Genomic DNA, 16,599 nt, shown 5'->3' on the forward strand with positions numbered 1-16,599 from the left:
TTGTCTCGAGCGTCTTCTGGTCTTTGTAAATCAACTAGACAACGTCCCTTCTCAGCGCAATTAACGTATTTGTGGTATCTTATGCACATTTCGTTGCAAGAGCAACAATTTTGAGACTCAGTTTGGTGTCTGCAAAGAATATTCGAGTTTGTAAAACTTTCTGTAATTGATAGACTTTCTAAGCAAGTACGATTGGGTTTTTCATGCCTCGCAACGTCTTTCTTTTTATTAGACATGGGTTTGATTTTTTTTTTTATGAAACCATTATTTTCTATTTTGTTTGTTTATTTGAATTTAGATTTTGTAAGTTTTATTTCTTTCCATTATATAGAATGTTTAATTATTGACTTCAGTTGACGTATAGATTTATTATTTACTAAATAATAAATCAAATATAAAGTGTCAGTTTTTCTATGATTTTAGGTTTGCTACTTGTCTGTGGTTTTTACATAAAGTTAAATATGAAATAGGTCGCATGTTTTACAAACAACTAGCGCTTCAACATGACATACATATATACATATATATATTATTGGAATTTTATTTATGATCGTATACATTTCTGTTTTCTTTTTATTTTTTGTAATTGTTGCAATGATTGAGTTTTTTTTTATTTGTTTAATGTATGTTTTAGTTTTTTTAACATCTACTGAATAAATATCATTTCATTTTCAGGTACTTTGCTGCTTTTCAGCTCTCCGTATAAAATAGAGTACCTATTATAAATATTCAAGGACAATTTATTTTGCTATATTTTAATAAATTAATAATAGTAATACATAATATTAACTCTCTCAGCCCGCCTCAGCCACGTGTAACTTTTAAACTGGCTTACCACAAAACAATTATAAAAACCGTACCCGTATCTGTTTTTGAGATTAGCACAGACAAATACGCAGACGGACAGACAAAAATTATTGGGTTCTGTTACTTACGTTAATAATATGACCTAATAATATTATAGTTTTTCTTATATATAAACACAATCTTTTACGAACAGACAGTAAACAGTAATTGTATTATATGTATAGATTATAATAGTAAAATAATTTCTGCTTATCCACATTCTCCCCAAATAATTGGGAAGAAAACATTTATTATAATGGCAACACTCAAGCGTACTCATAAACATACGCTTCCTAAATTTCAGTCGATATTTTCACCAAAGCTTTGTATTACGTTTTCTAGTTCGCAATTAATGTTAGTTTTTTATAATATTCTTTTAAATGTCGGTTTATACGTCAAAAACTAATTTAAATTACAGATTAGTGTGATTTATGAGAGAAGCAATAATTAGGTAAGTCTCTATATAATTATTACATCTATGATTTTTATCAGCGAGATATTTTATTGATTATTACTGTTAACTTTTTAAATATGTTCCGGGCTGAAGTATTTATAGCAGTATGTTTATATTTCTTTGAACACTTGAATATTTAAAACGTTGGTTGCGTAGTAGTGCGTACTTATTCCCTATTAAATAACTAGTTGTGCCTGCGACTTCGTCCGCGTGTAATAGTGAATTTGACCAAATAAAGAATAAATAATAACTAATCTATAAATAATAAAAAATGCTATTGAAAAAAGTTCATCAAAGTACGGATTTCCATATAAACTTTCATCCCCTATTTTATTTATCTTCTTAAGGGTTAAAATTTGGAAACTTTAAAAATCATATATATTCAACAGTTTAAAAAAGAAATTCTAGTACCTATATATAGTTCAAGCTTTTAGCGTTAAAAATGACGATACTTCCATACAACTTTTCATCTCCCTTATCAACCCCTTTACAACCCTTTTTTCGTATTAAAAAGCAGTCTATAACCTTTCTCAGGGTCTAGACTATATGTGTACCAAATTTCATTTAAATCAGTTCAGCAGTTTTGGCGTGAAAGCGCGACAGAATTACTTTCGCATTTATAATATTAAGTAAGGATAAAGAAACCGTCCTAACTGTTGTGGACTTCGTAGTATATTGCTACTTTTTTACTACGATTTTATTTTACTCTTTTTTGCATGGATTTATTTTACATAATTATAGAGTAATAGCTTTCTGCACATAAAGAACCGACATACAAACAATACATATAATATTATCCACTACATAAACCAAGTTCTGACCTTCTTTGACCATTTATTATTAGTTATACACATTACGCGACTAACACATGTCCATTTATGTTTTTAGTGTCAGCCGTGCGTCAAAGCCGTAAAGATTTTTATGACAAAATGGAAAAAAAAAGTTTTTTAGTTAACAATTTAATTTGGTTCAGTTATGCACATATGTATGTATCCATTCGATATACATTTTTTTATTTTATAGTATCATCTGCCGCTTCTCTCCATTCGATAGTCAAAAGTGCTTAAATTAAGTTTATTTGAATAATTGATTTTCTATTCTTCCTATTCTAGCATCTTTTATACTACAGCGGCGGTTACTAGCATACGGCCCGTCTGATGGTAAATGTTTACCGTAGTCTATTGACGCCTGAAACAACAGTAGTGTTTCAGACCCTTGAGAAACCTTAATACACCCTTCTTGAAAAACCCCATGCTGTAGTCTCTCAAGAAAACCTCGGCAGGTAGTTCATTCCACAATATCTATGTGTACGGGAGGAAGATCCTCTGAAACCACACTGTCCGAGAAAACAGGTTTTAGTGTGTGGGGATGAATTCCCTGTTGACGGCGAGCGGTGCGATAGTGAAAGATAGCCGTAGGTTATCACTATGTAATTATATAAAAATATGTATCTGTACAGTATAAGTAAAAGATTATCTTATAAAAAGATAAACGTAAAAGATTTGTAAAAGATCCGCGAGTAAATTAACGGGTCTTTCTTTTCTCTCGGATATCCGCGGATACGGATACTAATATCCGGAACATCATTAAGTCTACAGATTCACTAGAAAAAAAAAGAATAAAAAGATCAGTTAGACTACAGCATAGTTCGGATATCTTTTTCATTCGTTTTTTTTAACGGACATCTACCGTAACTTTTCTTAAATTTGCATAGGTTAACCGACAGCAAACTACTTGGCGGCAAAAATAAATTACTTATTTTTTTTGAAACGGACTGATACCATAACTCCTTTTTTTATGTGCTGACGTTCGGACATCTTTTTCATTATTTTTTTTAATCGGACATCTACCATATTTTTTTCTTAAATTTGAAGCACAGGTTAACGGCCAGCATACAGTTTGAAGGTAAAAACTTGTAAAAAATAAAAATAATAGGTTGTTTATGATATACACAGAGTAGTATAACGTTGAATGATTTATATTGAGTTAGATACGTACTGGAGCGGATATTATAAACACCGCGATGTTAAATAAACAATTTTATGGACTACGAAATTAACCATCACCAGTTCGTGTTACTTGTTGATGATATTAACGTTTTAGAATAGAATAGAAAATTCTTTATTCTAATAAACTTAATTTAATTTTAAGTATATTTAAGTTAATAAAGAATTTGTTTGCTTCCGCTATCTGTTCGCTTATATCTTTTAAACTACGCAACGGATTTTAATGCAGTTTTAGCAGTAGATAGAGTGATTCAAGAGGAAGGTTTATCTATAAATATAAATAAATTTGGAGTATCTGTTTGTAATATTGAAATAACCGTTTTTACTACTTTTTATATGAGTATAAATACGGTATATACATCAAAATAACATTTTTTACAATTCTTGTCTGTCTGTCTGTTTCGGCAAATTTCTGAAATGGCTGGACCGATTTTGACGGGACTTTTATTGGCAGGTAGCTGATGTAATAATGAGTAAGTTAGGCTACTTTTATTTTAGAAAAATAAAGTTAAATTCCACGCGGACTATGTCGCGTATATAATATATATAATGTATATAATACATTTACACCACAGTACATACTGCTAGTAAATAAAACCCAAAAAAAAAAACAGCAACAGAAAATAGTAATAATATTGATAATGAATGAATAATCGTTGACCATTGAATATATGTGTATATTTTCAGAGTATAAACGGTACGAAAAGGCGCAATTTAATATTACTCGATATCAAATTGTTAGTAGAGTCACAAGAGTAGACCATTAGCATTGACTGTTTGAAAGGTAAACAATTTCAGAGTGACATAGGCTAGGGTTGGGCCATTTTTTATTTATCTTCCATCCTTACTCCTTACTAATATTATAAATGCGAAAGTAACTCTGTCTGTCTGTCTGTCTGTCTGTCTCGCTTTCACGCCAAAACTACTGAACCGATTTAAATGGAATTTAGTACGCAGATAGTCTAGACGCCGAGGAAGGACATAGGCTACTTTTTAATGCGTAAAAAGGGTTGTAAGGGGTTCAAAATGGAAATACAAGGTTATCTTTATGCGGTTGAATACTTATTCGTCATCTTTTCATTTCACTATCTAACAACCAATCAGCACTTCGCGTGGTTTTGCGCCATTCGCCATCTTTTCATTTCACTAGCTAACAACCAATCAAAACATCGCGTGCGTATGCGCCAATAAGGTATCCATCACAGAGAACAAAACCACAGATAACATAATGTAAAACGAAAGATCTTGCCGGAAACATGACGTTGACGTTTAGCGAAAATATTGTTTTTTGACACTTTTTTATGATAAAATCGTATATCGTGTGTATGTGTTTTTTCTTTAAACTTGAAATTGGCCGATTGCGAGACAAATTTGGCCATTTTTTTTATTAATTTGTTTTACGGCTCTGGATACAAGTCCTGTTTAGCCCAACTTAAAGTTTTACAATATAAATTACAAAAATTAAAGTCAATGTCAAATGTCAAATGTTGTTTCTCTGTTCTGACGAACTTATTAAAAAAAAACTTAATAACAATCACAATTTCTTCAAATTTTATTATTTACATTTTTTAAAGAATGTTGTGGTGTGGCACTATACGAAATTAAATTATTTACCCATTTTTGTAGGTTATACAGAAATAATGTGTGGGTGTTTATTTAAAAAGCATTAACACAAAGTTAATAAAGTATAGGTATTAATAAATATATGGTTGTCGTATCAAAATAGAATTTTCTTATTTTTCACTAAAATAAAAACTAACTGTATTTTTTATAAAATAAATGACATTTTCATTGTGTCATATATTATGAAACTATTTAAATTATTTAGCTGATTGTAAGAAACAAAATGTTGGTTTGTAGATTAATACTGTAAAATTACTATTTGTAGGGAAACGATAAAAATATATTTTTGTGCTGCGACAAAAACTAATATTATAAATGCGAAAGTAACTCTGTCTGTCTGTCTCGCTTTCACGCCAAAACTACTCAACCGATTTGAATGAAATTTGGTATACAGATAGTCTAGACCCTGAGAACGGACATAGGCTACTTTTTAATGCGAAAAAAGGGTTGTAAGGGGTTAAAAGGGGGTGAAAGATTGTATGGAAGAATCGTCATTTTTGAAGCTAGAAGCTTGAAACTTATTTTTGAGGCTGTTGATTAAATATAAATAAAAATGACATTCAATGTTTGTAAAAAATTACCCTTAAGGGGGTAAAATAAAATAGGGGATGCAATTTTTTATGTAAATTCGACATTTTTGAAGCTAGAAGCTTGAAACTTATTGTTGAGACTGTTGATTAAATATAAATACATATGACATTCATTGTTTGTAAAAAAATTACCCTTAAGGGGGCAAAATAAAATAGGGGATGATAGTTATTATGTAAATTCGTAATTTTTGAAACTAGAACGATGAAACTATTTTCATTGGTTCTTTTGGGGTAGATTTTTAAATACCCCACTAATGTTATAACTGTGAAAGTAAGTCTGTTTGTCTTTCTGTCAGTCTTACGCTCCAAAACAAAACAAAAATTTAAATGAAATTTAAAAAATTTAAACACAGTTAGTTTACACCCGGACAAAGAATATAGGGTACTTTTGAATGTGAAAAAAGGATTGTAAGGGGGTTGCAACGGTACGCTGTATGGAAGAATCATCATTTTTTAAAACTAGAAGTTTGAGACTCATTTTTAGACATTCAATGTTTGTAAAATTTTTACTCTTAGGGGGAGGGGGGGTAGTAAAATAAAATAGGGAATGAAAGTTATTGTGGAAATTTGCTGTTTGTGTGGTTGTGGAAGCTAGAACGATTAAACTTTTTTCTTTGTCTTTTTAGAGTTAGTTTATTAAATACCCTACTGATATTATAAATGTGAAAGTAACTTTGTCTGTCTGTTTGTCTCGCTTACACGCTAAAAATATTGAACCGATTTAAATTGAAATTTGAAACAGACATAGATAGACTAGATCATGAGAAAGGACATAGGTTACTTTTTAATGTGAAAAAGGGTTGCAAGAGGATTGAAAGGGTAGATCCAAGGTCATATAGATGTATCGTCATGTTTAAAGCTAGACGCTTGAAATTTATTTTTTAGCCTATTGATTAAATATTTATTTTTATTTTTTATCATTTTTTAAGCTAAAATGATGAAACTTATTTATTTGACTTATATTGTGTTAATTGAGTTAAATATTTTTTCATTATTTACGCGGACGAAGTCGCGGGTACAGCTAGTATACTTATATTATACTTTACTGAGTGATATCGACACGACATGATGTTAAAAGTAATTTTAATATTTCTAAATATTTTTTTTCATTTGTAATTATAGGTAAAATACAATATTGCATAATAGATACACATATACTAGAACATACATAATAGAACCTCTATGTTGGTTCAACATAGACAACATAGACTATTAGTCACCTATTGGCTGAATATTCCAGTTGCGATACGGGATACATAGATAAAATAATAATAATTATTATTTATTTGCTATATCTATAACTGGCAGCTAATACAACAAACATTCCTTTAAATAAAAGAAAAAAAAAACGAACGCCCTCCATCTTGTTTATTTTGATAAAAATGTCATAAGAATTGAACATTGTGATCCGCTTTTTCTACATTAAATAATTATTTATACTTAGACGCGTTATAGAAAAGTTCTGGAAAATTATACTATACGAAGATACCGTCTGTGTTTACTGTTAATATAAACTATTTTGCGATTGGCTTTTGTTATATTACGTAAGAGATTGTCTCTGTTTTCCTGCCTTCCGGACGTCTTCTGCGTGGACCCGGTATGGGTATTGTTAAGATTGAATAACACTAGTATAAAGTCTATGACTCGAGTGGTTGCTAGGGCTATTCTCCTTGTTTATTCTCTCTTATAAAAAAAATATATGAAAACGTGTGTCATATACGTGTTCTATAAATCTATACATATAAATAAAATTGGAGTGTCTGTTTGTAATATTTAAATAACCGTTATTTACTATATGCATATGAATATATATACGATACATAAACCAAAATAACATTTTTACAAATTTTGTCTGTCTGTCTGTTCCGACTAATCTCTGAAATGGGTGGACCGATTTTGACGGGACTTTTATTGGCAGGTAGCTGAAATTATTTTAGAAATATAAAGTTAAATTGCACGCGTACGGTATAGCTAGTAGTTTATACACAGAAGGAGTGCAGTATACTAATATTTTTTTAGAATGGTACATAAAGAGTACATAAAATCAATAAAAGAACATTACACACACTAGTTTCTTGTGTTCTTGTTCGTTCGCTCGTTCTTCTTGTGATGAGACAGCTTTCCGAACGAGCGGTAGATAAAAGAAATTGTTATGACTATTCAAAAGTGCTTAAATTAAGTTTATTTGAATTAATAATTTTCTATTCTATTCTATTCAATTCTATTTTACTACCATGTATTCGATATACGCACGCATATATACTCTTTTGTTTATTTCTAGTCTGTGGTCAAATTGAGAATAGATTTTTTTTTCAGACTATTAATGCTGTTGGCCGTAGCTGGCCTTTACAGCTTCACCGGACGTTAAGGGGCGAGTGCAGATGTCACTCCAAACCCGCGGAAGGACTTATGGAGCGGCTGGAGGCCAACTCCTGCCTGACGGATACGACTTTAGTCTGAGGGCACCACTAGGGGTTCGAACCTCGGCTCTGGCCGTCGTAATTTCGATCCCCGTTTGAATTGGACGGGGGATCGATCGGAGGGGATTGAGAATAGAGTAATATGGCTTGTCTTTGATGTTATTTGCCTATAGTCTTACTGATTGCCAACACCATCATCATCATAACCATAATAAATGGTTCCTCTGATACCTTGGCATAAATGGTCATAAAAATAACGACCGATTGTCATAGACGAAAAGAAGAACTACCATAATAAATGGTCTAATTACATTATATTTAAATTGATTATGGTCAAATTTCTACCATAAAATTTCGATCAATTGTTTTATTAAATATTTTTATAGAATTTAAATGGGAGTAGACAGCCCTAATGCATATTCTATAAGTTCATATTGTAATGAAATTAAAAAAAAAATTGATAGACAAACCATAAACAATAATATCAGCTCCCTTATCTTTTTGTTTCAGAGTAGCAAGTAATAATGGATAAGGTATGCAGTAGACAAAATACAGTGCATATCGTCATACTAGTATTTCTATCCTGGATTGGTATTGGTACGTATTTCAAACCTATATATTTTACCTATATATATATATATATATATATATATATATATATATATATACAATATCTATATTAATATGAAAAAAACCTACATTTGATGTATCTATGCTCTCTATATAATGAATTCTCTATATATGACGACCTCGGTGGTCTAGCGGTCAAGCACACCGCTTTGCGACCGATGGTCGCGGGTTCGATTCTTCGCACGGCACAAACATTTGTATTCATGAGTATGATTGTTTGTATCGGTCTGGGTGTTTTCTATGTATAATATTGTATGTATTTACAAAAAAAAATATCTATGTATATGTATCAGTTATCTAGTACCAGAAATTCACCTCAATCACCTCAATCACCTCATTCGCCTCATTCGCCTCATTCGCCTCATTCGCCTCATTCGCCTCATTCGCCTCATTCGCCTCATTCGCCTCATTCGCCTCATTCGCCTCATTCGCCTCATTCGCCTCATTCGCCTCATTCGCCTCATTCGCTTCATTCGCTTCATTCGCTTCATTCGCTTCATTCGCTTCATTCGCTTCATTCGCTTCATTCGCTTCATTCGCTTCATTCGCTTCATTCGCTTCATTCGTTTCATTCGTTTCATTCGTTTCATTCGTTTCATTCGTTTCATTCATTTCATTCACTTCACTCACTTCACATCATTCACTTCATTCGTTCACGTCATTCCCTTTCATTAACATCATTCACATCATTAACTTAATTCATTATCTTTATAGCGGCCACGGCTGTTTCAAGTTACTCCACTACGTCATTGATAGTATGTAGAGCATAGGCTGTAACAATCATAGTTTTCACCTATTACAATATATATTTAATTTTGTTTTAACTGTTTAATACAAATTGAAAATCCAGTATTTCACCATAAAAAGGATTACGCGGTTATATATTATATAAAAGCAAAAATATATCTAAAAAAATTTGAAAATTCATCATCATCACATAGTATAAAACAAGTCGCTGTCTGTCCCTATATATGCTTAAGTCTTTAAAACTACGCAACGGATTTTGAAGCGCAATTTTCAATAGATAGAGTGATTCAAGAGGAAGGTTTATATATATATAATACATGTACAATTGTACACCCGTGCGAAGCGAGCCCGAGTAGCTAGTTTCACCATAAAAGGAATTGAAAAACGATCTAAAATGTTTATTTCTTCATATGAAGAGATATTCAGCGCAGAAGCAGCGGAGTCCCAACGGTCTGATAACACGCTCAGCGTGTTGAGCGCGGATGCGACTGAGCAGTGAAGCGCGCAGTGCTACACTGCTCAATCTTCAGAGAATAATATCATTAAAACCATCTACACTCGATTCAGCAAACGTACTAGATACACTTTTTTTTTTTCGGACTACTCTAATGCTGTTGGCCGTAGCTGGCCTTTACAGCTTCACCGGACGTTATGGGGCGAGTGCAGATGGCACTCCAAACCCGTGGAAGGACTTATGGAGCGGCTGAAGGCCAACTCCTGCCTGACGGATATGACTTGACTGAGGTCACCACTACTACTGCACCACTACACCACGCCGTCGTAATTTCGATCCCCGTTTGAATTGGACGGGGGATCGATCGGAGGGGACTAGATACACTGCAAAACCGCTAATTTAATACTAGCTGTGCCCGCGACTCCGAGTGGTTTGATGACCACGAGAATCAAACCCAAATCAAAAGATAATCGCGATAATGTTTTTAATAAAACACTTATCTTTTGATACTGATGCTCCGCCCGCTATTGGTCGTAGCGTAATGTTATATAATATAATATATAAAATAATATAACCTCAGGACAATTCACACAGCGCCATCTAGACCCAAGTTAAGCTGGCTGAAGCTTGTGTTATGGGTACTAGACAACCGATACAAATATATATATATATATATATTTTTCGTAAATACATACATATTATTCATAGAAAACACCCAGACCGATACAAACAATCATACTCATGAATACAAAAGTTTGTGCCGTGCGAGGAATCGAACCCGCGACCATCGGATGCAAAGCGGTGTGCTAGACCGCTATACCACCGAGGTCGTCGAAATATAGCTTAAAGCCTTCCTCGACAAATGGACTATTTAACACAAAAATATTTTTTCAACACTTTTGAATAGTCATCACATTTCTTTATCTAAATCAATGTAAATTTATTTGAATAAATTATTTTTTGTTCTATTCTATTGAGTGCATTTTCTATTCCAGCACACAGCATCGACTGCTTCAAATGCGTGTCCATGAATGGCAAGTTTCCAGCCTGCGATGATCCGTTCCATAACAACCACTCGCTGCAGATGCTCGAGTCTCCTTGCATGGGGGGGAGGAAAGGTCGGGACGGCCTGTTCCCCGCTACTTCTTGTATAAAAATCGCCGGTGTTTTTGGTAAGATCATTTGCTGTTACTACTGTAAGAAGACTAAGAAGCATTCATTATGATGATGAGGTGAGTGTTAATGCATTCTAAAAGGGCCTTTTAAACCTACACCCGTGTCACAAGTCACGGGAGCTACTTGGGGTTTCTCTTCCGGTAGCCGGCTTCAAAGCGTAAGTCATCATGATGGTCACCCGTGTCACAAGTCATGACTTGTGACACGGGTGTAGGTTTAAAAGGCCCTTTTAGAATGCATTAACACTCACCTTCACTACTAGCAGCTCCCCCCAGGCCCAACTAAGACCGGGATAAACCCATTTCTAATACAATTCACTTTAATATCCAAATCACACCCGGCATGCCCTGCGCTCGTCGACTGAATGCCGCGGCTCACCAAACGAAAGAGGATTATTCAATTTTTTTTTGGACTACTCTAATGCTGTTGGCCGCAGCTGGCCTTTACAGCTTCACCGGACGTTAGGGGGCGAGTGCAGATGGCACTCCAAACCCGCGGAAGGACTTATGGAGCGGCTGAAGGCCAACTCCCGCCTGACGGATACGACTTTAGTCTGAGGGCACCACTAGGGGTTCGAACCTCCGCTCAGGCCGTCGTAATATCGATCCCTGTTTGAATTGGAGGGGGGATCGATCGACCTCCGTATTTTAGACCGAAATCCGTGTAGTAGGGAGAGAAGCGGGGGTAAAAGTTATCGTATGACAAATAACTTAGTTCGATCTATAAATACTAGATGGCGCTATTTACAATATTTGTACTAAATACAAACTTCCTTCAACTAATATCTTTTTAAAATATCGGATTTTCCTACAACATTGATGTGAACCCTAACACTACGTTAATCTGATAACCTTTATTGTTAAAGCATAGCATATGAAAAATAGGAAGGAAATTGACAGGGTGGTCTAGCAGTAGAGCATACTGTTTTACTTTCGATGGTCTCAGGTTCGATTGCGTGCATAATTCAAATTTTGTATTCACGAGTATGTTTGTTTGTATCGATCTGGCTATTTTCTACATATAGTATCTATGTATTAACACAAAAATGTATTTCTGTCTCTCTTTAATTTGTGACTAGATGGCGCTGTGTGAATTGTCCAGGGTTATTACTATCCTCTGGTACCCAGCCAGCGTATACAGTTAGCGCAGGCTGGTCCACTATTCCATAGATGTTCTATAAATAAAATATATTTTTTTATCTATTTATGTTTTAGATGATACTGGTGAGAGAATTACCGTCCGAGGATGTGGTCTGGACTCTGGTACAGTCACTACTGACACAGAGATCATTAGGATGTCGCATTGTGGTCGCTTCTATTATAATGACAGGTAATTAAAGAAGTGTGTGTCATGGCACCTTCCTTTTTTTTAACGTGGGGAAAATCCCTCATGGTAACCCGTCCTCCTCAGGACAGATGGGTACTGTACTCACCAGTACTCACCATAAACTCTAGGGCAATCGACCGCGACCCCAGCGGCGGTTGCCCGCAAGCGGGCCCTCCTCAACGCGTGGGGAGAACTCTTCCCCACACGGAGATCCGCCTATCGTGGGGAAGATGCACCGGAATACGGGTGCGCTTCCCCCTCATCTCGGTTCCTGTTGGACGGCAGACTTGAACCCCGGACACTGCCGCCCACACAGCTGCGCCCGTTTCGCACGTGTCTCTACAGCAGGTAGAGTCACAGCAAAAGCGGGCGACCAACTTGATGCTTAATTGCCGGGACGGGCCTCACCTGGGCCCATTGTCTCATGCGATTTCTTCGGGCCTAGTGCGGTGGGGTGGGACCGTCCCCGCGGTCGTCTATCTAGTACCCCTAACACAAGCTTTGCTCAGCTTGGGAATAGATGGCGTTGTGTGAAATGTCTATGTATATATTTTTGACCCCTTAAAGAGGTATTTAAAAGTTTTTAATTATTTTACCAGATACGTCCACGGCTGCCTGCAGAGCTGTAATGACGCGGACGCGTGCAACGCCGCGCCCACCGCGACGCCATCTTTGTCTCTGTTAGCCGCCATTTTGTATCACGTGACATCTGTCAATAGCTAACAAATATACTGAGTATTGTACAAATGTAAGGATGAGGCGAGATTATCCTGTGTTGCCAGCTTTTGGCGCTTTTATGAATAGATCCATTCTGGCAACCATCTTGGTTAAATCTTGGTGAATTCATCACGATTGTGTAACCTACCTAAGTTAATCTTCATATTATCATCCTCCAGCTTATACATATAGTTTAAGAGTATGCACGATTCCATATGCGTATCCACATAAAAGTCAATATATTTTTTTGTAAGGTGTTACGTGTGTTTGTAACAAGAAAACATAAATCTAAAGATATGTTTACATCACATATTTATGCATATTTTATCGAATTATGTGTTATTTCGCGGAAGTCCATTTCATTATTTAATTGGATTTATATTATTTAATTCCGCTACCATTAGCATGTGTGAGAGCGCAAATATTCAATGCTGAAAACTGACCACCATTATGTTGCCATCTAAACTATATCCGAACTCTATTCATTGCTTTATGATGCCTCGTACAGAGTCGAAACACGTGTCGCAGTATAGTAGTATAGTATAGATTCAATAACGGTCGGAATTTCATCAATATTATAAGAGAAGATGGTAAGTGTCGTAACGCTTGGTCAGGTTCGCGCACTGAATATTTGTGGTCTCACACAATTATATACATTTATATACATAATTAACAATATTATTATTCGTTTTATGTGACTTATTAATTTGAATACATTATAATGGATCGATGGGCTAACTGAACTGATTTGACTCTCGTCCTATCATGTTTGCCTGGTACCTCACCAGTGTATACCGAACTAACGTTCCACTTGATGGCGAGTGGTAACTGTCGCCTAAATACGAAATAATATAAATAAATTATGTGCATTTATATACATGATTAACAATATTATCATTTGTTTTATATGTCTTATTATTTTGAATACATTATAAAGCACAGGATATGCTAACTGAACTGATTTGACTCTCGTCCTATCATGTTTGCCTGGTACCTCACCAGTGTATACCGAACTAACGTTCCACTTGATGGCGAGTGGTAACTGTCGCCTAAATACGAAATAATATAAATAAATTATGTGCATTTAGACATATGATTAACAATATTATCATTTGTTTTATATGGCTTATTATTTTGAATACATTATAATGCACTGGATATGCTAACTGAACTGATTTGACTCTCGTCCTATCATGTTTGCCTGGTACCTCACCAGCGTATACCGAACTAACGTTCCACTTGATGGCGAGTGGTAACTGTCGCCTAAATACGAAATAATATAAATAAATTATGTGCATTTATATATATGATCAACAATATTATTATTCGTTTTATATGGCTTATTATTTTTAATACATTATAAAGCACTGGATATGCTAACTGATCTGTTTTGACTCTCGTCCTATCATGTTTGCCTGGTACCTCACCAGCGTATACAGTGTTTTTGCTAACGATCCACTTGATGGTAAGTGGTAACCATCGCCTATATACATGAAAAGCACTACGGAAGTCTTTAAACTAACCTCTATGTTTGAGGATTTGTTTTAATTTTAATTTTTTAATAACTTTATTTAGTGTTAATTTTAGTTCAGTGGATCATGTGATACCCGTGATACCACTCATGTGTTGCCATTCCAGAGTACTAAGACGTCATGCCTCTTATCCTGTACTTACAGCGCCTTACCTTACATATCTTACAAAGCAAGCTGCGCTTAGTAACTGTAATAATACTGAGGTAATATACCTCGGCCTGAAATAAGTAATATTGAGGTAGGATATCTCGGCATGTACATGCGAAATGCCGTTTGATTATCTAAAATAATAGACAATACCAGATTTTCAAAATAATTCACTATTGTTTAAAGTAGTTAATTTTAAAAATAATTAGAGCTCACGTCTGCACCACACTGAAATAAAATGTCCAATAAATTGTTGTAGTTTGTAAGTACCAAATTTCATAATCACACACACATTTATATAATTAGAATATACAAAGTAAAATTAATATGCAATGCAAGTTTTATACATAATAAAAGTGATAGTTTTGACTTTTTGAGAAGTCACGCTAAATAATAAACTGCTTTAACACAAAATCAACAAACTTTAGAAAATCGACTATAATGTCTATGCTTTAAAGTCGAAAATTTCAATATGGTTGTAATGCAAGTTCTATACATAGTATTTGTCTGAAAAGGAGATGGACGAATATGGGAAAAAAAAAAAAAAAAACAGTATTTGTTTGACTTTTTGAAAAGTCGCGCTAAATTATAAATTGCTTTAACACAAAATTAACAAACTTTGGAAAATCGACTTCAAAATCTAAGCTTTAAAGTCGATTATCGAAAATTTAATTTGTTACTTACTACAGTTTATTATTGAGTGTGCGTAATTTTCGGCGCGAAATGCGCAGTAGACAATTTGAATTTGACGTAGATACTAAAATGTCGACCACACAACTTCGCTTGTCTATGGTTTTGTTTAAATATAATTAGAAAAATGTAATATTTAAGTATTTATTATAATAATATCTAAGTTCCTACTTTGTTTTTAATCTAACAAAACTATCGATTGTTTTATGTAAGGCCTAATTTCAAAAGACGACTGGTTGGTAATAAATACATTTCTATGCTATTTAAGAAAATATTATTAAAGAAACTATCATAACTATTTTCTACAATTAGTTTCTTTCGCTTGACTGTGATATTGTTTTTATATAAATCTTTATTAATTTTATTATGCTTGTCTTTAAAATTTACATATTTTAATAATTATATCAAATGTTATATAAAATCCATAAATATACATAATGTGATAAACAAGTTTTAATTGTCTCTGAAAAATTATTGTTTGCCATTCTAATAACATTTAAAAAAAGGTTTGTGATTCAATGAAAATTTTATTTTTATTTTTTTTGAATTGTGACACAACTTTTTTTTAATGTAATTCGAATGGCATACAAAATGACGGTACACCTGATGGTAAGTAGTAATTTTGCCTATATACATGAACGTCTATATCATCGAAAATGAAGTCATCATATGACGTTCGAGGTACCAGGCAAGCTAAACAACACAATAGTTGTGCTACTTACTTTTGTGCTATTTATGCTTGCCTGGTACCTTGGACGTCATATTATGACTTGATGTTCGATGACGTTTCGTGTACTATAAAGCGACGCGTTCTACTTACCTTGAGGTCGGCCATTTGATTCTATTCCAGTTACATAAAAAATATTCAGCTAAAAATTAAAAATTAAGTCGATAGACTACCCTAGTGATTGCGTTGGATAATCGATAACGTTCCATGACTAAATCACATATATTGTGACTGTTCGACCAATATCAATTAAAGTTCTCAATATTTATACTAGATGGCGCTAGGTGAAATGTACAACGCGCTATAGTTTCGTTTTCTTTGATTATGACCTCTGTACGGAATTTTGTAATTATCGAGTTCGATTTACACCCGAATATATCTTTGTTTACTATCCAATTCGGTGTTGTTTGATTTCTTGGCCTCGAGTAAAACATTGGCCTTCGACCCGGACAGTGGCGACCTCTAGTGGTACTTTAGTGAAGTGAAGTTCGGTGGTGAGTGAGCTAGTGATTTA

At 34.2% G+C, this 16,599-nt stretch overlaps 1 protein-coding gene across 1 annotated transcript; it reads left to right on the plus strand.

Moving 5' to 3' along the window:
• The first annotated feature begins 1,168 nt into the window (after positions 1-1,168).
• Positions 1,169-14,058, plus strand: LOC131840719 (uncharacterized). The gene is made up of 5 exons (XM_059188914.1): positions 1,169-1,297; positions 8,450-8,536; positions 10,766-10,942; positions 12,161-12,275; positions 12,872-14,058. Exons 2-5 carry the CDS (start codon positions 8,464-8,466, stop codon positions 12,993-12,995), a joined length of 489 nt encoding a protein of 162 aa, XP_059044897.1. The 5' UTR covers positions 1,169-1,297; positions 8,450-8,463; the 3' UTR covers positions 12,996-14,058.
• The last annotated feature ends 2,541 nt before the right edge of the window (positions 14,059-16,599 follow it).

The sequence above is a fragment of the Achroia grisella genome, unplaced genomic scaffold (assembly GCF_030625045.1).
Source record: "Achroia grisella isolate CSIRO2021 unplaced genomic scaffold, CSIRO_AGI_Agris_v1 utg149, whole genome shotgun sequence".
NCBI lineage: Eukaryota > Metazoa > Arthropoda > Insecta > Lepidoptera > Pyralidae > Achroia > Achroia grisella.

Coding starts and splice junctions, on each gene's coding strand:
- LOC131840719 (XM_059188914.1), top strand. CDS start 8,464: ATGGATAAGGTATGCAGTAGACAAAATACAGTGCATATCGTCATACTA. Junction 8,537..10,765: donor TCTATCCTGGATTGGTATTG/GTACGTATTTCA, acceptor TTTCTATTCCAG/CACACAGCATCGACTGCTTC. Junction 12,276..12,871: donor CGCTTCTATTATAATGACAG/GTAATTAAAGAA, acceptor TTATTTTACCAG/ATACGTCCACGGCTGCCTGC.